This window comes from Melozone crissalis, unplaced genomic scaffold (genome assembly GCF_028551555.1).
Source record: "Melozone crissalis strain CALT ecotype California unplaced genomic scaffold, PUWL_Pcris_2 ptg000016l_1, whole genome shotgun sequence".
Classification (NCBI taxonomy): domain Eukaryota; kingdom Metazoa; phylum Chordata; class Aves; order Passeriformes; family Passerellidae; genus Melozone; species Melozone crissalis.
Genome location: NW_026535794.1, coordinates 54,518,933 through 54,543,874, shown reverse-complemented (window position 1 = coordinate 54,543,874; position 24,942 = coordinate 54,518,933). Strand labels below are relative to the sequence as shown.

The window sequence follows — 24,942 nt, the reverse complement described above, 5'->3', positions numbered from 1 at the left end:
TAAGATTTTGAACAGTAAACTGTAATTGAAAAAAAAAAACCCATACAAAACCATTTCATACTTAAAGGCAGAAAAAATCTAAGGCAAAAATTCCTTGTTTTTCAGAGCCTGAGTTTATACAACATTCTTACTAAAGACTCCATTACCCTGTCAGAGTTGACAGACTGTAATTTTGGTTTCCTTTCTGTACCACTTCTCCTTTAGGAGTAAGCAGAACTGCAGTTCAGAGTATTAGATTGAATGCATTTATGAAATAGTGGAAAAAGAGGGGTGTCTGCATTAATTGTGTATATACAAAAATCATTCAAGTAAGTTTTTTCAATTTATTTAGCATAATATTGACAGGATAAACATTACTTTTCTTCACATGCCTGCATTGTGTTATAGACTGTATCATGTAAAATACAGATTTCTTCCATATTCTGGTAGAAAATGGTGCAGTGTTGGAATATATATATAATTTTCCTAACTAATTTTTAATTAGTTGTTTTAACTAATTGTAAGCAGTGCCCACTTTTAGCCAACACCAATTAAGCTTCTTCACAGACCTACTTCGATCATTAAATCACTGAAACCTTGAGTTTGTTAAAACTAAGCCCGACTGTCTTCAATGAACAAAGCAAAGGAATTTGAAGATTGGGCCTCTGGGATCTTAAATTTATGGCCCTTCAAGGACATTAGAGTAACCAGAAGATATGGAGGAGATTAAGGCCTGGAAAGTTGGAGAAAAAGATAAAAGAAGGAATAAAGGATGTGGACCAGATTAGCATGAAGAGAAAGAAATAAATAACTAATAGGGGGTAGAATACTAATTAATGAAGAGAATTATGTAAATTAAACCAATGAACATTAATGTCTGTTCACAAAAAATGCATAAATAAGCAAAAAAGTTTTGTGTTGGGATCAGCATTGAGGCTGAACTTTGTCAGGAACACCTATCTCTTGACCAAGAATAAAGTAATGCCTTACCCTCTAACAATAAAAAAGACAGTGTTAGAGGGAATCTTGTTTACCACTACGATATTTTAGTTTTTCAGTAACAAGACAAAACAAAGGTTAATAGAACAGTGTTAGACTTTACAGATTTGGATGTTTTAAAATGCAGATTCAAGGGAATTACTTTCCCATATTTAAAAGTCTGCAAAGAGGAGATACCATGTGCAAATCACTAAGTAGGCTTCATTTTTGCTTATAAAACCATCAGGTTTTTGTCTGTTATATCAGCTTCTATACTAGCTATGGAATTGCTTTCCTCCACAAGGTTTCAGTGTATAGTGAGGGGCTACTTTTTTTCCATGTTATCACCCAGAGTTTCCAGTTTGGCTGTAGAGAGATTTTCTTCTGTAGTCTCTGTATCATTTGGCTTATCTTTCACTGCCCAGTCTTGCTGACCAGCACCAGAAAGGCTTTCTTTGAGACTGTCAGAATCTGTAGTTTGCTCCAGCTGTGGTCCAGGTTGTTCTGCGTCCATATCTTGTGTTTCACTGTCAGCTTTCACCTTGGCAACGTTCCTGAAAACAGCTCTCATGACAACTGGGACTGACATGCAACTGAAGAAGGAAATGACACATTAGTTACTACTACAGACATCATACGATGCTCTTTAAAGTACTTCTGTTTTTTAAACTGTGGCTGGCACCTGAATGAAAACCAGCATTAACTCCTTTCTGGTTTTGTCTTCTACAACCTGGTGTTACTTTGTAACCATAACACAAACTACATATGCTGTACCAGAAATATATGTTGACACACTGAAATTTAGTGCTGAGTCTTTGAAGTTAGGTGTGCACAGAAGCTTTGACTGAAATAGTGGGAGGTCTTTCAGTCTGGTCAATCTGGTCAACAAAAAAAAGTCATAAGGGTACTTCTAGTGAAAACCAAAACTAAGAATATTGAAATATATTAATTCTTCTTGAGTTTTGTAATTGTAACCTTCGTGTTTTGTGTAACACAGGTACAGAAGGTATCTTTTCTAAAACACCATCTATATTGGAAGAGTTTTTTTCCCACTCTTAACCTGGTTCCAAAAATAGTACCTTGTTTAAATTCAGGTTCAAAATCCAACCTGCATTGGTTTTGTTGTCATCAAACAGATAATAGATGTGTACTAGCTTATGCCAAATCACTTAGTGCTCTTAGACTGTTCAGAATCAGTTTGTCTAGCCTATGTTCATGTATCACAACAACTCACTCTTTTGGAATTTGTTCAGAAAACAAGCCAGAGTCAGTGTTGTAGACATGCCATATACAACTCACTTTCTGAAGAGAAGCACTGATTGCTGTTAAGAAGATGTGTAAAAAGACCTTTCCATGCTATTTTAAGTTATACTAGTCATGAGACTGTTATCAGCTAGAGTCTTCTGAAAAGCATCTTCATAAAAAGTAAAACCCTTACTCAATAGTCTTTCTTTGCTTCCACATGCTTTCTACTAGAAATACTTCATCACTGTTAATGTTTAAAATTTTTGAAAGAGATAATTAAGACACTGAAATAACTTATTCCCATTATTGTATTACAGCATTTTACTAAAGTGAAGTGTTCCAGTTGCTGAGTTCATGGCATTATGAATGCACATGATATTTCCATTTGATGGACATCTGTTAGGAAATTAAAGAACTTACCGTTTCACAGCTCTTGCTATGAAGTCATCAGTAGAATTTAGAGTTGGATCTTGAGGATTTAAATGAAGGTGACATTGGACTTCTCTAGAGCTTATAACATCAATTACCACTAAGGAGTAACAGAACAAGAAAAATCTTTGGTTTGAAATACTTACAAGCATCAAAAAGCATTCTTTCATTTTGATGCTTGAAGAGGTGTAAGACTGAAGACAGTGGAAAGAGCTTTGCAGCAATATATTTGCATGACTTGCTTTTCCTTAATATACTTAAATCAGAAATAGTGGAAATTACAATTTATTAATTAAATGCTGGCCAAGACAAAACAGGACTTTAATATTTGCATTTACTTTCTGTATTATTCTGAGTACAAAACACCTTCGAGTAAGCAGTTTATACACAAGTGCATGTACTTGGTGTTTTTCCTGGGCTGAACGGTGTTGAGTGGCCCTTAGACTGTTTGTAACTGAGAAATGTAGTGCAAGAGCCTAGGTAGAACCAAGTCCCCTGTCAGCTCAGTAAAGAGGACAGTAGCAATTATTCCACACATACCACAGGCTAAATTCTCTTTCACAGGATGAAGGAAAAAGACAGAAAAGCTGGTGTTCTTGTGTGGTACCACTTCAAAGTAAAGCAGTTCTGAATCATCTAAAAATAAAAATACTGTTTAGTGATATCCACCATTGAAGATTGGTTCTTTTTGGCTGATTTACATGCCAGAATTTTAAAAATACTGATACAATAGTCTAATTTTTCATGACTTCGACAACTTCATTTATGTACATAAAATGAGCATAGAATTTTTTTAAAAATCAATACAGTGTTAAGAATTTTTTATCATTTGCCTTTCTTCACAAGTAATGACAGTTTTGGGAAGGGAGTAGTAAAATCTGTCAACACCCAATTTAGAAACTAGTTTGTCTCTAATACTGCGCCATCACTTGCAGCCACACAATTTACCTTCATTTATATGCTTCTCAGAGACACAGCTGCTAATAAGAGTGTTATATGCCACTTGATGTCGAAGAATCTCTATCACACCAGGCACACACTTTGCATGGCTAAATGGGATTTTACTGACCAAGGCTCCTGCTACAACTGATTTTTCTGAGCCCTTGTTTATGAAGTAACAGTGCTTTGGATGATCTGGAAGAGACTAAGCAACAAAGAATGGTGATGTTTCAAGGACTGAAAACAAGAAAGTAAAGCTTGATGTTATCAGGCAATTGTACAATCTACAACAAAAATATTTTTGAAAGATACATTTCTGGCATGTCCATGGTACCTATGCATTTCTAGTAGAATACTTAGTGGAAGCTAAATGAGATCCACTTTCCCTCCCAAATACATCCAAATTAGGCAAATATACCCAGAGCCAAGTGGTCAGGGGTTCAAGTGTCATCAGTTCTTCCAAATACTTTTCAGAGCCCTATAGGCTATAAAAATGTTAGTGACCAAAATAATATCAGTAATGCTGCTTGACAGTTGCACAAACAGGATAGCAGTTTTGCTGGACATCTCTTCTGGACATCAGATGTTGTTCCAACCTCCATCACTACTACTTTTTCTTTGGAGAGATATGTTTGGCTGGAATATCTCCTGATGATTCACTTGAAGATGAGGAGGAAATAGTAAGAAAAATTTACCACCTGTCCATGTTAACAGTGATTCTATGACAAAATTAGAAATTGAGTATGGTATTACCTACTTCAGGATGCCAAACGGAATGTCCCCTTAAGAACAGGGCAGGGCAGTTAATGAGGAGGACCTACATTAACAAAGGCTGAAGAGCTTTTCCTTGTGTGTTCATGGATCAAACATATTTTTCCTACACCCATTTCACAGTTAGAATGCAATTTAGTAATTCTAAATATAAAATCTTAAAACTCAGAAGTAAAACCTCCCACCAAGTACAAATATTTTAGGGAATTGTTGAAAAGTTATAGTGCCTTTCATGTGCATCTAATAGAACTGAAAGATTAATTCCATTGCACAGAAGAGAAGAGCTATACCAAACACTATTTTAACATGGTGCAAATTTACTACTACCTTCTGTACCACCACCTCAAGGTCCAAGAACTAAGCAGGCAATGAGCTCTACAAACACTGCTAGTAGAACAGAAAAAAGTACCCTCTTCTTCTGCTGCCATGAATTGCAAAATTAATGTTTCCTAGCAAATAAAAAAGTAGATCTTTGAAGCTTTTAGTGTAGTTGCCCTGTACATAAATCTGGCAGAAAGCATCTTAGCCACAGCTTTCTGTTCTAAAACTTTACATCCAATGCAGCCTAAGCAACTGTATTTCAATAATGCAGTTATTAAAAGGAAAGCCTTCTTCAAACAGCCTTGTCTCTAGATAGCAGTTGGCTTCACTGTTGTAACGCTTTATATTTTTCTTCCTGCTAGTCCCTTCAAGAGGAATCAATAGTCCCACTGTTATCTAATTAAGAAACCCCTTTTGTTAAAACAGTGTGACATGCAGCATGATAAAGATCTTCAAAAATCTAGGTAAGTACCTTCTTGGGACTTGCTCCTCACACCAGTCAACAAGTTCCCTTCTTTTTAAGGCATTAATGATAAAGTTCTGAATAATTTTTAGAAGAGTAAATATTTGGGTTACACACAGACAAATTAGTGTGACTTCAGCAGCCAAGCACACAGTGTTTTATTAATGAGGATGAAAAGCTCACTTACATGAAAGGCTCTAATACTGCTTCGTAAATTGAGCTATTTCCTAAAGAGCACTTTTGTTGGGATTCTGGGAAACCTACATTGCTTGTTTATGGGGAAATGGTAATTCAGTATATATATCTTGCACAACAGCACAGTGTGTATCAGATGCACACTATACTTACCACAAAGAAACAAGATTTATTTGTAGACAAGTCTTCACTGCATTTTTCTTTAAGAGTAGACTGAACAATTAGCTCATACAGTGGAGCTAGCTTCAAGCCAGAAATCTGAATTCCTGAAACCAGGTCATTATTAGCAATTAGGTTAAGACAATAGGTTATGAAAGCTACTATTAAAAACTAAACCCAATATTTTGAAAAGACAAAAATACTGATTTGCTTTCTTACTCCCCTTTTTTGCTATTGGGAATTTGAGGTAGAGTGTTTAACTTTACCTTTGTCACATCTTTCTTAGAATTTTTGTGTTTTGCACTGGTTGTTACTCTTGGACTGGTAGAACAGAATATGTTCTGCCCAAGAAGCAACTTCTTGCTACTTCAACATGGGGAAGCAAAAAGCAAATAAGCAATGCATAGTCACAGAAGTACTTAGTCTTAAAAAGCAATTATAACATGCCTGTGAGCTTCTGTATCTCTTCAATACTGGATGAAGACATTGGAACAGGCTGATGAAACTTCAGAACAAAATGAGCTGGCAAATCCATGCTGAGTTCATCAGTCAGTTGCAAAAAAGCAGGGTCACTAGGAAAAAATTGTCAGAATGAAAGGTTTTTTACAGAAATTGCCATAACAAGGACTCTAAATGCAAGGCCACTGTTAGGTACCTAGCAGTTTATTATGTTCCATACATTTTCTGGCTTGAGAAGTGTTTTGCTATATAAATGCAACTTTATTAGTTTAAAACATGGTTAATGTGAAAACCCACAGAAAGGAAAAGTGAGACACAGAAACTGAGTGGTGTTTTTTACAAATAATTTTAAAGTATTTAATTTGGAAAGTTACTTCAGACTTCCCCTCCAGACAACACTGAGGTAGAGAGAGATGAGGTGTCAGTACCCATAGTGGGATGACAAACTATTTTGTGTATTTTAGGTGTAATATCTTTCAACATATGCTTTCTTTACTGTGAATCTATGAAGGACTTGCTTGTTGAATATTGGAAGTTCAGTAATACTGTTCCAGTGTCTCTTTCTGGCCTGAAATCTATGAATAAATTCATAGTTCAAAGCAACTGACACAGTTAAATATGAACACAATACCTTCGAAGTCCATTTGGGAAAACCATAAAAGCCACAGATTATAGATGGTGTAGCTGTGGAGCACAAAGCCATAAATAAAACAGAACTGTTTCAGCAGAGGCTGAATATAAGTTATGTGGAAGTCAGGGACTTGTAAATCCATTGCTGTATTGACAAGTGTCCAGAGCCTCACCTGTCCTCTCCAGCTTGAGGATCTATAATTAATGGAGAAAGAGGCAGTTTATGGAGTGTATCTGTGCCTTCAACAGTTACAACTGTTTTTGTTCCACATACCTGGGAACCTTAGGGATAAAGAGAATGACATTATTTTCCTTAATTTAGTGTATATTAATCTTATGTGTACAAAATATACAATGGTAAGGACTTGGAAGGTCAGGTCAAACTGACAGCCACAGTGGTGTGGGCAGTGAAGAGAAGCCTACATTGACCACACCCAAAAGGCCAAAGTTGCCCAAAGATGATAGCAGCAATAGCTGAATCAACAACCAAGACATGGAAAGTAGTTTCCTGATGGACATTAAAACTGTGCTAAAATGCATCACATAAATTGTTCTACTAAACTAGAATTTTAAATTTTAATTCTGAGCTTTCATTAATTAACTTTGCTTAATGAAACAGGTAGTATTGAAAAACTCTTGTTAGCTATTTCTGCTGAAACAGCAGAATAGCTGAAATAGCTTTACCATTATTTAGTTCTGCTTCCAAAACTTGATAGGGAGAAATGTAAAATTCAATGTTCATTGGGGTTCCTGAGGAATAAAAAAATAATGGTTACTACACAGGTCAGTAGAGGAAATACGTTGGGTGCCTTGCCATAAAGGTGAAAAAACCAACACTGTAGATGGGCAGAGGGGATTCCTTCTAAGAGTACATCTCTACTTACAATATCTGTTCAATATATGTTCTGTATGTCTGTTATCTGAGAATACAGGCACAGTAAATCCCTACAGCAGATTTTATTAATAGTAGAGGATCTTTCCTGTACACAAAGATCAACTCAGTAGTGTGCTTTGATTACAATTCTTTAAATTCAGAAACGGGAAAAGAAAAAAAAAGGTGAGGGTGGGGGGAGAAAAAGAAAATGGAGGAAAAAAAGGGAGAAAAAAGGGGAAAAAAAGGAAAAACAATCACCTCCAGTTCTTGGCACCAGGTGTCCTACTTTTCCATGAAGTACTTCATTAACTCTGTTTAGATCCTGTGTTCTATTTCAAAACACATCTTAATTAGTGTTTCCTGCATTGCAGTGCTAGCTAGACTAATGTAATTTGTAATTTGTAATCTTAATCAAAAGCAGACAATGTTTTCTTGGAAGTAGATTGTATGTCCAGCTTCCAAAAGACCACAACTCCATAAATGCTGGGACTTGGGCTTCCACTTTCCCTGTATCTGAGCTCTTTCATGTTGCACTTTGGTGTGCTATTTACCAGAAATAAAGGGGGTCAAAATATTAGAGTGGCAACTGGTTGAGCAAAGAATGAAGAAACAGCCTGGTTAACTAACTTGGACAGAACCACCCTCTGACTTCAAGTGTGTTCACATAGCTAAATATATACAGCCATACATTTACATAGCTGTGTACTAACTCTGCATAGATGGGAAAAATAATCTGTTTAACTTATAAATAATATTTACTGAGATATCCGTGACCAGTGGGGATATAGTACATTAGTTCATAGTGTTATTATGCTTCATAAGGGAAAACTGCAAAAATAATCCAAGAGGGTATTTCAAGTTACAGGAGGCCATACTTGCCAAGGTATGTGTGTATGTAACTTAATAGGCAAGGTATCAGAGAAGATATATCAAAAATCCAGAAGGAAAGCACTGCCCTCAACTCTCATTTACTGAAAACAATGAAAATCCTTGCACAATTACCAGAAGGTTTAGGAAACTGTTCCCTATCTATCTGTAATCCTACTCTATGAAAGAACAAATGAGAAAAGGAAGGAGAAAAGGAAGGAGAAAAGGAAGGAGAAAAGCTGGCATCCACTCCTCCTGATCTAAAACCTGAGGACGAAATGACATACCCAAACAGCAGAGCCCGAAGAAGTCTATTTTACTTCTGCCACAGGGAGATCTAAACACGACTGCTGACTTTCAGGCACAGTGTTTGCTCCCAGTGGGTGGTCATGTGCACACACCCTCAAGCTTTGTAACCAACCAGTTTCCCCGCAAGTCCCTCAGATAAAGCACAGTTCAATAGATTAACTAGTTTGCTTCTCTGGGGTTGACAAAGGCTTCAGGCTTCCCAGTGAGAGAAAACTCATTAGCCTTCAACATCCTGCTTTATAATTAGATCAGTTAACTTGTTTTTTAGTGAAATGAAGGTGTGTGGGTAGAGGCAAAGGGACAAAGACATAGACTGTAAGTTACCTGTCAAGAAGTGACATTGAATAAAGGTCTTTTTCAAGGGCCTGCAAAGCAAGATATCCCTTAGCTTTCATTTCGCTGGGAGAGAGAAAAGACAATTTATTATTTTTGTAAGTAAATAAAAGTTAGGCTATGAATTTCAAAAGTTTTTGAGTAAAAAATAACTGCAACCTGTTTCCTGGAATTTGATACATATTTGACAGGTCTTCTAGAATCTTGCCGAAGGCATCATAGTTCTTCATCCTAAAAAAAATGAAATAATGACTATCACTAGTAAATGAGATGGAACATAACTCTTTTATACGCAACTTAATAGAAAAGGCACCATTTCAGAGTGACAGTGGCCCCCTCCTCAGATCAAGTAGCAGTACTGATTTAAATTTTCTTAGAAGATACCAGAAAATGTGAACCTTTGGTTTTGTTGCAAGCACTGTAATTATAGCTGAAACTGGCACTGAAGTAGGCACTACTGAAAGCAATAATTGTACATGAAACACAAATATGACAGCTCATCAGCTGCAAAACATTTTTCCTGATGTTCCAATAAAGCTAATCATGTAGTACTACCTCCCTAAGACCTTGCATGCATACATTGATCTTAAAATATCAAAATTGTATTAATGCTGCAATTCACAGCACCATGTGAGAGAGACAGACCTTAAATATAACTGATAGATACATCAATCAAAAAAAAGAAAAAAAAAAAGGGACAAATGCCTTGGTTTGTAAATGAATGGTTCAGACTGCTCAAACCCCAGAACTGCTGTGGATTTCGACTTGGTGAGGCAGCGTGGAGCATTGTTCAGACTAACCCACCTGTGCTTAAGTAGATTTTATGTGAGTTTTATAAACCTTACTAGACTCTGGTGTGCAGTCACACAGACAGCTCTGTGACTGCAGTGTGGAAGATGTGACCCATCTTTCCTATACAGATGTGGCAGTAGTGTGGATCAGCAGAGAGAAAATAAGCCTGCCTGAACTTTTACACTGGAACAAACTCTTTCAAACCTGGAACCTAAACAAGTCACTCAGCTCTTCTCTGTCTCTTTCCAGCTGGACTAGTGTGGGAGCAGGGAAAAAAGAGGGAAGCAGGCATGTGTGGTACAGAAACAGACACAGTACTAGCCTATGCATTAGCTGGCTGGTTCTTAAAATCTTAATTTTATAGTTACTTTGAGACTGATGGGAAACATTACACATATAAGAAACTGCCTTACAACCAAATAAAATACTACACCAAGAGGTGTAGAAGGGATACCTGTGGTTTGTAACAAATCTTAACAAAGCCAGGAAGGCAGAAAAGCAGCACCCACAGTACCAATGGTACCTATATACCAGTGATCAAGAGCCAAACTGCTGGCATTAACATCACTGGAAGTCAAAAACCTAGGAAAATGTAAGTTCAAGTTTTAAGTCATAGCTGTTTACACTCATAGAGCTAATATAACTTCATTTCTGAGGAAAAAAGGGGGCTGAAAAAACTGATGATGAATAATACAAAAGATTGAACACTCTCCTGGTTTGAGAGGAAGTGAGTGGTATGCTGTGGTCAAACCAATAGATGCTCAGATTTGAATACTGGCACCTGATGTGGCCACTGAGGACATGGATACGCCTCTGAGAACACAGGGGGTTAAAAGCAGAGAACTCCCAGGAAAACCTTCTCTCTCATAGAAGCACTGACATTGTGCCAGCGTCAAACCGTGACAGGTTCCATCCGTGAAAGAGGTCAGAGCTCCCCTGCCTGGCTGCGGGCTGGGTGGGGAAGGGGAAGCCATGCGGCCCGGTGAGGGGTGAGGTGAGCCAGGGCCCTGAGGATGGAAGGGTGGAGGAGCACCGAGAGGCATCGGGCAGCCCCCCTCCACCAGGAGAGAGAGAGAGAAAGAGAGAGAGAGCGCCAGCCTGTGCCTGTGCCACCTTGAAATTTGATAACATGGCCAGCCAAGAAGGAGAAGGGGGGGATGTGGCGAGAAGGTGCCCAGCAGGACAGCCGTGGGAGTTCTGGACAGGCAGAGCCTGAGATTTTTAACCCTTTCCTTGCATGATGGAAACCTTACAAATGCTGATCCTCCTGGAGCTGAATGAGAAGAGAGATAGAGATAAGAGGAAATGGGCCACGAGAGAAGTGGAGGAGAATTCTAGGTGGCTGGAGATGATGGAGTGGCCTTTGGCTGGACTTTTCTTGTACAGCCATGGACAGAACCATTTTTCCTGTGACACAGAGACGGCATTTAGGGGGAGGCAATGGCTTGGAGCCAAGAGAGTGCAGTGATGTTATGTGAAGGAGTGCGTGAACAGAGACAATGGGTGAGGAGGGTGGTGGTGCCCTCCGTCTCCAGGGAAGAAGAAGATCTCTGTTCTCGAGACCCCTCAGCCCCAGGGGGTGAATTTGGGGGGGACTGGTGTCCCGAAAGTGAGAGACTGTGGGTTTTTTTGGAACTGGGCAAAGCACCCTTAAGAGGAGAACCCTAGAAGCAGCTCTGGTCCATGTGCAGTGGTGAGAGCACTGGGCATGGAAGGAAGATGTCAGGATGGCAAATGATCTCCGGGCAGTGCTACGTGTGACATGGAAACACAAGAGGTCTCAACTGTGTTTCCAGGGGAAGCCTATGGCACAAGAGGGACTCCTCTCTCCTTGATGAACTGAGAATTGATTATCTAAAGGCTGATGATGGACTGAGAGTTCGTGATCTGAGGGATGGATGTATTGGAAATTTGGTGGGGGGAGGAGGAATGTTTTTGGAAGGTTTTCATCCTTTCTGTGTGTTTCTTTTTACATATAGTTGTAGGTTAATAAAGTTTTCTCTTCTTTATTCCTAAATGGGAGCCTGCTTTGCTCTATTCCTGGTCACATCTCACAGCAGACACCAGGGAGAATGTATTTTCATGGGGGCACTGGGATTGTGCCAGCCTCAAACCGTGACAAACACTAAAGGTCAATGATTACTCTTACTCTTTTTACCTTCCCTATCAACTATTCGGCCACAGGATTTAAGAATCCAATTTCCTAAATATACTTATTATTATTAAAATCTGGAACCTTGATCATATTCACTGAAGTATCTGTAAAATAGACTTTTAAAGTGGTGGCCTGACGTGGAGCAGCAACTATTCAAACAGAACAAAACATGGTAATAATAAATATATATATAAATAAATAAATAAATAAATTGCCCTACTGCTACATGAGAAAATTAGGGTCACATCTCCCCCTGTGTATTTGCAAAGAAACTCAGACCATGTGGTACCACCTTTCTTTCATTGCTTTGAGAGAAGCCTGAAGGACATGCAGTTAAGGTATTTGCATAAGGACAATACAAGGGCTATTTAGTATTTGATGGAAGGAGGAGAGGAAAAGTAATGCCTAGTTTGTATGCGTAAATCTGCCAGTTCTGAATTGTCATCATCAGTCCATTACCAAAACTATGGGTCCAAGTAGCTCTATAATTCTTACAATCAATAGAGAGGCCAGTATTCCAATGCTGTGTTTGGCAGCTAGAGCCAACACCTTGGGGATTACTCTTTACCCTTGCTCCATTGAAGCAGATGCAGTCAATGGAATGACTTGAGAAATAAATAATGCCTGGAGTATCTTTACAAAATTATATTTGCTGCAGTTTTAGCCTTGAATTTACAAATTCAAAGCAGATAATAATAGTTACAAAGACAACCAACTTCCAATATGGAGGATTGGAACCAACTTCCCACAAAAAATGTAATCCAAAACAGTGTCAGTTCTATTGTCTTCTGGATTGTTACGTTATTGGACCCTGATCCTCTGTCCTTTTTCTTTTTTTTTTTTCCCTCTTTAGTTTTTACCCTGGAATGGTTCTAACATGAGGAATTCCTTTCCGTTCAACATGAAACCCTATATGTGATTCTTTACCTTAGAAGCTGGACCAAATCATCACAAACCTACAGGAATAAGAGACAGGAGTTTCATATTTCTTGCAATTTGTGTCACATCTTCTATAAGCACTTCATTAGTAATTATAAGCTTGATCCCCATTACTGTTAAGTAGCTGTATGGTTAGCATAAAAAATATCCCCAACACTCAAAACCAAGACTAACAGTGCAATAGTTAAAAAAAATATTACTATAATAATTGGAAGAAAAAAGGCTCTGTGAAAGAGGATAAAATTAACAGAAATATTTTGTTGATAACTCTTTCAGAAAAAAAATGCATCTTGGCCAGTTTTTCTTTTATTGGTTGTGCTAGAATTCTCTGAATGTGCATTTTCATTCTAATGATATTGTCCAGCACTCGCTGATCAACAGACCTGTGCAGGTTAAATGAACAAATTGAAATTTCAGGGCTGACTTAAACTAAAAATAATGGACAAAATTAACTCCAAAGTAATAACTGTAATAATGTAATCATTTGGATACTTAGTGACAAAAAACAGAGTTTATGTCCCCCAACTCCCCCACAACAGCTTGTTGTTATATCTTGGACCTGAAGGGTTGTCTGTAATTCTGTAACAACTGCAGAATGTGATATGTGAATTTCAGGGTGATATTCTGTGGATAATTTAATGGAAATTTTGCCAGAAAAACATCCCCACTAGTAGAAATATATATACTCCTAAAGAAGGCAGAATAAAAAAGAGAATAGCTCCAAGACACCCACTGAGTATATATATTGCACTACACCTTCGTAGGAAAATATTTAAGCCCTTGTTATTTACTGTATACTGGTAACATCGAAGCATGAAAATAAAAATATTTATGCATGATACCACAAAATTCTTGGAAGGTGAGTCTGTCAGCTGACTTTTACTGTAATACTTAGCACTAGAGTATTTAGTATCTGTAACTGAGTTGTAAGTTTAGGTGAGAGATTCAGATGCCTAAAGAGGTAGCTAGTGTCATGAACAGGCTTGCATGTGTGACAAGACCAAAAGGAAGTCAAAACCTTTCTGACATGACAGCTGGAAGCCAGGTGGGAGACTACAGGGTCATGAGAGACAGAGAAAATTAATTTTACCACAGGAGCTTCTTCAAAGTGAGCCAACTTTACATCCATCACATCTCCATCCTCCTCCAGCTGAATTTCTACATAAAACATCATTGATGTTATGTAGCAGGTGGTCCCACTGGGGCTAACATGAACAGTAAGTCTGAGAAGGATGAGAAAAGGGAAAAAAAAGCTTGTATATATAAAAATTCTGTCACTTAAAAACGGAAATTAGTATAGTTCACTTGGTCATGGGAAGAGACACCAGGAGTGCTTCAAAAATAATTCTTCCTTGGCTCAGCTTCTGGAAACTATCCAACCAGGCATGTATTTGTGCTCTGCTCTTTGCATTATCATGTTGGTCAGCTCAAAACTACTAACCTCGGTCTGTAGCTTTGGGATGTAGGCATTTATACACTCTCTTTACCCAAAAACCTTCTCCACAAAGGGCTAATCAAAATAGGCAAATACACTCCTTTAGAACACTGAGCTAAAAAATAACATTGTTGACAAGCCATCCAGATGGTATTCCTCTCTGGACTTGAGGCCATGCCTGCTCATTTGCATTTATTCATAAACAAACTTACCCTTTTTGTCTGGATAAACGTTCCAACACATTCATCACAGAAAACATGGATTGAGCTGCAAAAACCAGAAAGGCAATTTAATCAAACTGCAATGATCAAGAAGTAGAACCAGTATTTTCTTGTTTTAAAGAACATGATTTAGGTAATAGGAAAACAGTACCTCTTGAATGACTTGTTATTAATGACAACTATTATGACTAGTAAGTGCTGTGCTGTGTAGCAAATATTCTCAGGCTTTAAGATTACTATAGCCTGAAGGCTTAGCCCAAAGATGAGTTGCAAGTCTCTTGTCTCTTATCCACCTCTGTGTTTGTACATTTGACCTCTTTGTGAAGAACATCAGTAGAGAAGGATTGGTAGATTCCATACAATATTTTAAAAAATGTACTTTGAGTTATCCAACAGCTGATTACCATTTAGTGTCCTCTCTATCTTCTCCATGCATGAAAGCAACAGACCATCTGGAGCATTACTGACAGGCTTTCGCAGTGCGTTATCCTAGCACATTTGTGAAAACAAGAGACAAAGAAAGATTCCTTAAATTACTAGCTAAGAGACAGAGCACACAGATGCCCCATACAACAAACCTCTGGTTATTTGTTTTTGTCAAACACAGAGGTTACCTACGATTGAAGCTATCTCTGAAATGGCTGCACTGAATGGATTTGTCAAGATATTATTGTGCAGTAATTACATACCAGATGCCTTTGGAACAAGGAGTGGCTTTCCATTCCCCTGTCTTTTGAGCTGATCACTAGATGTGTCAGCTAATTTCATTATGAAGCTAGAGATAAACTAAGAAAATACTTGCGTTTTTATTTTAGAAAAAATCTGCCTGAGTGAATAGAAGAGATCAGTAAGTGCCACAGGAGTACTTGGTTAGATTAGAATACAAGTTTCAGCTTGTGGAGCCATTCACTTCAGTGGCAAGCAAACTCTCCCAGGTTCTCTTCAAGCTCTTGCCTGAAAACTTCTCAAATTCCACATTTCAATTAACAAAGAACACTCACTGCTGAAGAGTTTTCACTTTGTTCAAATTCAGGACATTGTTTTCAGAGTAAAGCTTGAGTTAAGCATTAATAAAAAGAAGTGTGGAAACAAATGGGAATTTTTATACTGAGCTCACAGCAGTTGTGCTAATCTGCTCTTTACGACAATCATTCTTAAATCAGCTACTGGAAGGGCAGGAAGTGTGGAATGGTATATTACAGCAGCAGAAAGTCTAGATAGCAGATATCAGACCAGCTTCTAAAATACAATATTTCCTCCTAGTCCTATAGGCAATAAATTCTCTTTACATACTATGAATATGGTAATGATAGTGAATGTAACCTCAACTGGTAGACAATCAGTACTAACTCCTGAATAGTTAAAACAATGTTAAAACAATGTTAAAACAAGTTAAAACAATGCTAGAAACAACCCCTAAAGTGTTAAAATCAGACAGGAAACTTTATAACCCATTGTCCTAAGAAAAATGGGGAGCCAGGCTATACTAGGCACCAGGTTTTTCTGGGGATTATCTTTTGGTTGGTTTTGGATTGCATGAGGTTTTTTGGTTGGTTGGTTGATTTGCTTGTTTTTGAAAGTCAAGCAATTTTTAACTACCTTGGAAACATACTCTTATACCACATATCCTTCTCTCACCTAACCTGTGATTCTTACCATGCAAAAATAAACAAGTCTCAGAGTTTCAGTCCATGGCCTTTGTTGGTATTTTAAACGCAACTGTTCCATTAAAGCATTTGTAGAAATAGCTCTCACAACACCTGAAAAACATGTCAAAATGTTCTAAATATAATGGCAACCAGAAATGCTGGAGGAGGACAAATGTAAAACCTTGCTAAGGTCATAGATGTTATGCTTCAAAGAAGGAATAAAAAAATGTTTTACTTGAATTTTGCACATACAACCATCTAATTTGTGTAGGACTTTGACAGAAAAAGAGCAGGAGGAGATTTGTATAGGCAAGTATTCTCAATATTAAATACAGATATGCAGCCAAATCTTCAGTTTGTTAAACCATTAGGCTTTCTTTACCTATGCAAAATTTCTTATGTATATTCTTTATAAATACCAAGGCTTTGCCACAGACTTGAGATTTCCAGATATACCCACCTAGAGCTCATTAAAGCTCACTTTAATTAGAGATAAAAAATTAGAGATAATTTTTTATGATGAGGGTGTTAAGACATTGGAACAAGTTGCTCAAAGAAGTGGTGCATGCCCCCTCCCTGCAAACATTCAGGGTCAGGTTGGACAGGGCTTTGAACAACCTGATCTAGTTGAAGATGTCCCTGCTTATTGCAGGAGGGTTGGAGTAGATGGTCTTTAAGGGTCCCTTCCAACATAAATTATCCTGCACTTTTGCAGAGGATAATCTCAATGAAGTGGTGAAACTTTTTTGTTTGTTTGTTTGTTTTTGGGGATGGCAAGGAATGAGAATGGGGCTGGGAGAAGGAACATATTCAGTCCATCATCTATCTCCCTATAAATATTCTTTCTGGCCTAACACAGAATCCAGATGTACAAAGAAAGTTTTTTGCTGAGATGTGATACTTCCATAACCTTTACCTCTATCAGGAGAGAAACAGGAGTGAATTTCCTAATACATCAGTCTGAGACAGGCAGGAAGACTCCAAAGTTTTATTAATAAGAAGAAATTGAGTCCTGCAAGATGCCACCCAGAAGAAATATTACCAAGGGCTTCTTTGACTTAGTGGACACAACAGCTGCAGAGATCTGGCCCCTTTGAGCAAGAGGCACTACATGGGGAAAGACAGATGGACTAGGAGAGGGATGGCCTTTTGCATACACCAAGGAGGGATAGTGAGAAGGGACTGGCAGCTTCTTCCTCCTTCAGGGAGGATGACAGAGCAGCAACCACAGTTCCTTATAAATCAGGCCACCTCAGCCAGCTGGAGGAAGAGGGAGCAGTGGACCCCAACCAGCTCTTGCAAGCACACTTGCTGGGAACATGCCCCCACTCACCCAAGCCTTCATGCTGAAAGAAGGGTTGCAACCCACCCTGTATCTCCATTCACAGTGCAAGAACCAAGGCTCCTATTTGTAGCAGCTGCAACACAGCACCCATAGCTGCTGTGCAAGGCAAAAGTCTTGCTCCTTCAAAAAACTGGTCCCCAGGGATTTGTGTTTGAATTTGGGGCTTGATAAGCACAGCAACATCACCTCTGCTACTTTTTACAAGAGGTACCCTGTTAGCCATGTTTTTCCACATCTAAAGCATAATGTCTATCCCCATCTTTTCAGAAGGTGTAGTATTCTCAGAGACTGAATTTAACAGGGGGACAAAAGCAGGGGGAGGTATGATAGTAAAAATCACTCAGCAAAACAGGAAAGCACACCAAAAGGGGGAGTTTGTCTTGCTTTTTAGTGGAGGGAGTGAAAAAACCAGTATCAATAATGTTTTCATTGTATTTCTACAAAAATGTGTATATTTTGTGGCCATCTCAGGTTGCAGTCTGCTTGTACATAGGAATCAGTGCACAATGGTGGAGTGAGGTTCAAGGGTTAACCCTGGACCTTTGAACAGGCACTAGCTCGAAATGTGGTTACTTGGGAATGTCCAGGTCTACAGCAAGGAGAGCATGTCTCCTACATAACCCCTGGGTGGCACTGTTTCAGGATACCTTACAGCAAACCTGCTTCCAGCTATGATCCCTCATGATGCAGTACTGGAAATAGTCTCATACCACATAAAATAGAGTATTTTTGACTTGAATGTAGGAACCTGAGTAGAAACTACATAGTTCATTGGCCTCAATAAGATTACAAAAAAAAAAAACTAAGCATGGGCCTAGGAATTCTAGGAGAAGTATATGTCAAAAAGTGGTATTTGTCTCCAGACAGGTGTCAAGCATATTAATTAGAGAAAGTCAATGCAGCTGAGTGAGTTAAATATATTTGCACTTCAGCTTTTACAAAGGAGGTGAAATGTGATTAAGTAAATTGATAATGTAATTCCACACTTGTGGTAAATCACACTTCTGTAAAATTATTCATTTGGTGTATGGTCTTAAATACTAATTTACTTTTTAACCTGACATTAGCAGTCAGCACAGGTATAATCATAGCTATAATAATGAGCTTTACCTGTTAATTGGTGCATGAATTTAAAAACATGTTTTCAGCATTTCGAGGGAGTCATTTTAGCTTAGGTTTGTTTGAACAACCTATTGAAATGTTTTCTGCTGAGCAAGAACAGGTAGGTTGCCTCAGTCCAGATCACAGGAATGGGTATGTGCAAATATGACATACCACAGCTTGGTACTGCTTAATACTTTTGTGGCATTTTTCATAAATGTTTGTCCAGAGCTCTTTGGAGTCTCTGTGACCTTGATACTAACTTCAGTGGTTTGATCATGTCCTGAATAAGCAGAAAAGTAAATTATTTGCTGATTATCTTGAAGAGAACACTTCCAAAATAACAGAACGAAACATGCCACAGCTTACGTGATCTGCATAATAGCTGCTCTGCAAATAAACAGAGGACTTCAAGTTTAGTTAGTCACAGTACAGTATGGCTGATAAGCCTAAAATACACTTTAACTTTTAAACAAAAAAAGCCATTTCCATTGTGCTCAAATGTATGTATTTAGGTAAATGAATTTGTACCATTTTTCCAGGATAGAAACAGATTCATAACAAGACAAATATTCCAAGATAATTATTAGTCCTCACATAAAATTGCAGGACTGGAAAAAATCACATATGAGAAACAGAAGCTTAAGTATTGTCAGAAAGTTCCTCACAACAACGTGCTGTTCCAGTACTCAGAACTGTCGTATTGAATTACTGCACTCGAGACAAGAGTTAAGAGTGATGAATAATTAAAAATGGTCTAATTATAGCTTCTCAGGCATATTAAATACACAAACATTTAACTGGGTCAGTTCGTGAAAAAAAAAAAAAAAAACCAACAACTGGACATGCATTATCATGAGTATAGAAAATAATCAGAATTACTGCATGAATCCTACATGCCCACCTGCTCTGGATTACTCTCTCTGACTGTTCATCAAAAACTGCTGCTGGAAGAATCTTTCATGTGCACAGTTACCTAATAAGTTTTCCCCAGATTAGATCCTCTTTTGCTCTCAAATAATTGCAAGTTATCTTATTCCCTTTTAAAGGGTAAAACAGGTATGCTTCTTCAGGCACCTTTTGAGAAATTAATTATTATTACTACTTGGTTGATTTTTGTCATGGTTGTCTGCATCTTGCTAAATTCCTGACTCTGTAATATGCTTCACAATGCATGGCCTGGGCACATTGTGATTCATATGAAAATGGCATTTTGTAATTTCATAGTTCTAACATTTCTGATAATTTTTCCACTTCATTGAATGTTAATTTTTCTGAGAAAGAATCAACATATTGCTCATTCACATCCTTGCATTAATTCAATTATTTTTTTCAGTGAAGATACTCTAGATTTATTATAGAACATAAGAAACTTTGGCTTACTTTTTATATAATGGATGCATTTTAGTGACATCATTTCAGAAAATATTCCAGTATTCCATAATCAGTGCTTTATTGGTGGGGTTTTTGTTTCTGGTTTCTTTTGGCACACTGGGAGTTGCTTTTTTTCTATTATTCCTATATCCAGTCTTGATTCTTTTTCATTTAAAGCATAAAATCAAAATAAATGACCAGCAATATATCTTCATGGGCCTGCCTCCAGCACTTTATTGGAATTGCATCTTTCCAGAAGCCTTCAGCTGAACTGCTGACCAGCAAAAACAGCACCTACGTAACAGCCCACAGTAAGCCTAAATACAGAACTGGGGCCTTGGGCACTCAGTGAAAACCAGTGGTTCCAGTTAGAACTGCATGACGTGTAAGAGATGTTGCTGAAATTATGAGGTCAGAGCTAAAACTGTGTTCTTTCACAAAGTGCCATGGGATTTTAGAGTGATCAGCAGTGACAGCTATAAAACGGGCATGTAACAGGAACATGAATCAGTGTTTACAAAAAATGATGAGCATTCAAACAATTCCTTTATCTATCCTAGGTGCTCTTCCATTAAGGTAGGATGGAAGTGTTGCTTAGCTTTTATGACCTCCTATAGTTTAGTCTGATATGGTCTATAGTTTATGGCTTTACAACCCATAAAAACTACAGTATGCTTTGCCATCTTTGATTCAGTCTCTACATCCTCTCCTCAGTTACACAGTGTGAATATTTAGCTCCTGAGAGTAACATCAGAATGTTAGTGGATGCATTTTATTTCACTACAGCCATATAGACTGAGCCAGTTTTACTTGACAACACTGAATAGCACTTCTGGCACTTAGTCTGAGACACTTAACATTGGCAGGATTTGACTGTTTCCTGCTTCTTCACTGAAAGTGATTAAAATTCTTCAAAGTCAAAGGCTGTATAGACAAACATCAGAAAAATAGGTTCATAGCAAATTACTGTGGATATAGAAACATACTGACATAGACAGGGCATATCTTTTCCTCATAGTCAAGATATGGCTAACATTTGATTTGTACTTGACATTAGCACTATAATCTCCAAGTAGTTATTGTATAAATCTTTTTCCAATGGCCCTAGATCCATGTAACCACAATTTAAATAACCTCATGAAAGAGCATGTGAGGGCTGCCTTCACGTGTGTGCATTTGCCCCTTACAGGGTTTCATAGGACACCATGATTGCTGTTCATAAATGAACATTTTTGCTTTTTCTACATCTCTTATATTCTCAAGAGTCTTGTGATCATTATTATAACTAAAATCAGGTGTTGCACCATCATTCATGTTCTTTACTGACATCAGTCAGCATGAAATCAATGGAACTAATCACTTGAGAGCTGCCACAGCTCTCCCTGAAGAGAGATAAAGTGAATGTAGCTGGCACATAATCTGCACAAAATGGCAAAATTAGTAATACCCATACTATGCTGAAGGTCTACATTGAAAATGTTACTGGTAGAAGATGAGGATGGAGGAGGAGGGAAGGAGAAGTGGGAGATAAGAATTAGCTGAGGAGCTGAAAATAGTGATGAGCACTGGGGAGATCACTGAGGTAGAGGTGTAGTACAGAAAGACAATAATTCTACTTAAAGGAGCTTTCCACCAGTGTGCCTCAAAGCTAACCACACAGGAGCCAGCTTATTATCTTGTTTTTCCATACTGGGATGCAGAGAGATGGAGAGAGGAAGTGACTCCTGAAACGTTGGCCACAGAACTAGAAACCAGACTGCAATTTACCTGACTCTATTCTAGCACATCCTGTAGCACACAGAAGAAAGAAGGAAACTAGCAATGAAAGAAAGAGGTGGAGAAAGGGACTAGAAAATCACCAGAAAAAGGCATGAAAAGAAACATGATACAAGTATGAAGCCATATAAAGTATGAAAACCAGAAATAATAGAAAAAGGATATGAAAAGCAGAAAATACATAGGAAGGAAAATATTAAATAATTATATAGACAACAGCAAAATCTGAAAAATATACAAAATTTTGTGTTATTTTAATAACAGAAAAGTAAGATGAGTTTAGGTCTACTTTAAGCTATTTTAAACCAATATTAGTTTGGAGATGATTGTTCAGCTTAAGGGCTCTGATTGAATGTATACAAGGATATGGATTATATAACATGCAGACTAAAAAAGAAACAGCGCTCAGTGGCAAATACTGATTTCAATAAAATAGCATGTGGGAAGGACTCATTTTTCAGGAAAGGCAATACCATAAAGGAGCTCAATCCCAACAAATGCCAATTGAAGATATTACAGTGGTGCCATGCAGACAGGAACTCCATATAAAGTACACATTTTACATCATTCTATGTTGGTTAAACAATTTGACACTGTTTTTCATATCTTACATTTTAAAACTGAAACCAATTAAACTATGAAGGCTTGTTATAAATACATGCAATACACATTCAATTATACATTTTAATGCTTTTATATTTTTAGACACTTGCTAATTCCTTAATTACCTTCTTAAAAATGTTTAGTCCATTCTTACGTATTATGAACCAACTTTGCTGTAACCCTCAACTCTCAGAGTTTCCAGATTTTCTCAGAGTTTCTCAGATTTCCAGATTCCTAGTCACCTACTAGAATGACATAATTTGTCTTAGCTCTGTTGAATGACAAGATGAATGACTGCAAACTCATCATTACTCATTAATTCCTTGTTATTCAAGTCACTTAACCTCACTTTCTCCATAGGTATGATGCATTTGGGGAAGAACCTTTTGAAATCGGTAAGAAAGCTGTAAGTGTTAAGAAACATGACTAGCTCAGATGGAGTACTGAGAATATTGTCATTTGGACAGGTAATAGAGCTAAGGAAATACAAGAATCTTATTGCCCAAAATCTTATTACAGTCATACCCCTATGTGTTTTTTTAGGGTGTATATATTTGTTTGCAAGTGTTGGGATACACATGTGACAAGTTTGGAATCAGCCACAGATGATGTGAAGCTTCTGGAAAGCTGATAGATTATGTCCTTGCACTGGGCAAGAAACAAATGTCCACAAAATGTCCACACAGCCTCTGTGTGTGTTGATTTATAGCATTCAGAATCTGTACTGCGTTACATATTTATTTATCTGCGCACATCACAAAAACATTCCCCAGGCTGTACGTGCTGAAAAAAGCATAAAGAAAGGTAGTGCCTTTCTGAAAATTTTGTATAATTTTCAGAGCTTGACCTCTAATTGTAAAAGATAGATGAAAGCTGGGATGGGAAATGGAGGGACTGGCCAAGATGAGAGCTAATTAGCGGCACTGTGAGGGTACGCTGTAGTTTAATCCCAGCTGGCAAGTAAGTATCTTGCAGCCCCTCGGTCAGTCCCCTGCAGCAGGGTGGGGGGAGGGCAGGGAGAACCAGAAGGTGAGAAGGCTCCAGGGCTGAGATAAAGACAGTTTAATAGGGAAAGCAAGAGCCGCGCGCTGCGAGTGAAGGAAAACAAGGAATTAATTCACCACTTCCCATGGGCAGGCAGGGGTTCAGCCACCTCCAGAACAGCAGAGCTCCACCATGTGTTACTTGGGAAGAGAAATGCCATGACTCCAAATATCCCCACTCTTCCTTCTTCTTCTCCCACTTTTTATGGCTGAGCATGACACTATAAGGTACGGGTCATATTGCACATCTCTTTGGGCAGTTGTGGCCAGCTGTCCCAGCTGTGTCCCCTCCCAGCTTCTTGTGTGCCCCCGGTCTCCTCCCTGGTGAGACAGTGTGAGAAAAGGCCTTGAGGCTGTATAAGCACTGCTCAGCAGTAACTCAAACATCCCAGTGTTATCAACAGTGTTTCCAGCATAAATCCCAAGCATAGCCCCACACTATCTACTGCAAAGCAAATTAACTCTACCCCAGCCAAAACCAGCACAGAGTAGAAGTAGGATTATATGAATTCCAATCCAGCAGTCTGTCACTTAAGACCTGGAGTTGTACTGCCTAACAGCAGGCACCAAAATAAACTTTGTCATATCAGATTTTCCTGCTAGTTTTCAGAGAGAAAGAGGCCCACTCAGAGGGAGATCTCACACCCCCCAAGCAGCAGATGCACCACTGCCTCAAGGCAGCCATCACTCAGTTGTGTAAAGTGGGAGCCACATCCCCAATCTGTCCTTAGCGTGCCAGTTATATACCTCAAGAGCAGTATGTCCTTAAAAGCTGACTGTTCCTTACACAACAGCACAGAAAAGCACACAGTTACAAACTTGAGAAGTATGATTATGTTAATAACTAGTCAAGTAATTATTTAGCATATTCTTCACTCGTTACTTATGTTTTCCCACAGTTAATGCAAACTGAAGGTGGATAAAAGCTTCTAGCACTTTCCTTTTATTGGGAGGGGTGATTCTGCTCAGAATACATGTGGATTTGGGCTAGGTGATTTCTTTTCAACTGGCCTGCTACTTAGAAACTCCATTAATTCACAAATAAATTTTATGCATCTTTACACACTTGTAATAAAACATTGTCTAATAAATTTTAATTTCTTCTCTCTAAAAGAGAAGAAGTTAACCATAATACCAGGAAATCCTACCTCCATGTATTGATTTCATTTCAGCAATACTTCACAACACAAAGGCTCATACACCCACAGACCCAGCAGATGCCAGGGTAATCAATCCTGGCCTGAAATAGGAGGGTGCCCTCAAGAACCAGTAAGTGGTTTTGTTCATTTACTCTTTTGTCCCTTCGAAAAATTAAGTCTCTTTCACCCTGGAAGATTTATTGAGCACTTGTAGGAAGAATGGATGTTTTATGCATGATAAGATGGTTTTCCAAAGAATGTGGTTCATTTATTCACGTCAACAGAAATCTAAGATAAAATTACAGTGTTAAATTATGCATAGTTTATATATAAATTGTGTGCTACTAAATGTGTTCTAAAGGGAACAAGTACTTTTTGCTCTGTGGGAATGGAAATTGCACATCAATGTTTTTCCCAAA

The 24,942-nt window shown here is 38.1% G+C and overlaps 1 protein-coding gene across 1 annotated transcript in view; it reads right to left on the bottom strand.

Moving 5' to 3' along the window:
* Positions 1-32: 32 nt before the first annotated feature.
* The window catches only part of LOC128935621 (mediator of RNA polymerase II transcription subunit 1-like), a 28,438-nt gene continuing 3,528 nt past the window's right edge, over positions 33-24,942 (bottom strand). The window contains exons 2-7 of the mRNA XM_054274071.1: positions 14,485-14,539; positions 13,928-14,060; positions 3,580-3,775; positions 3,172-3,267; positions 2,623-2,731; positions 33-1,550 (exon numbers count right to left, since the gene is read on the bottom strand). Coding sequence (XP_054130046.1) covers positions 1,283-1,550; positions 2,623-2,731; positions 3,172-3,267; positions 3,580-3,775; positions 13,928-14,060; positions 14,485-14,539 — 857 coding nt within the window. The 3' untranslated portion in view covers positions 33-1,282. The remainder of the gene's footprint in view (positions 1,551-2,622; positions 2,732-3,171; positions 3,268-3,579; positions 3,776-13,927; positions 14,061-14,484; positions 14,540-24,942) is intronic.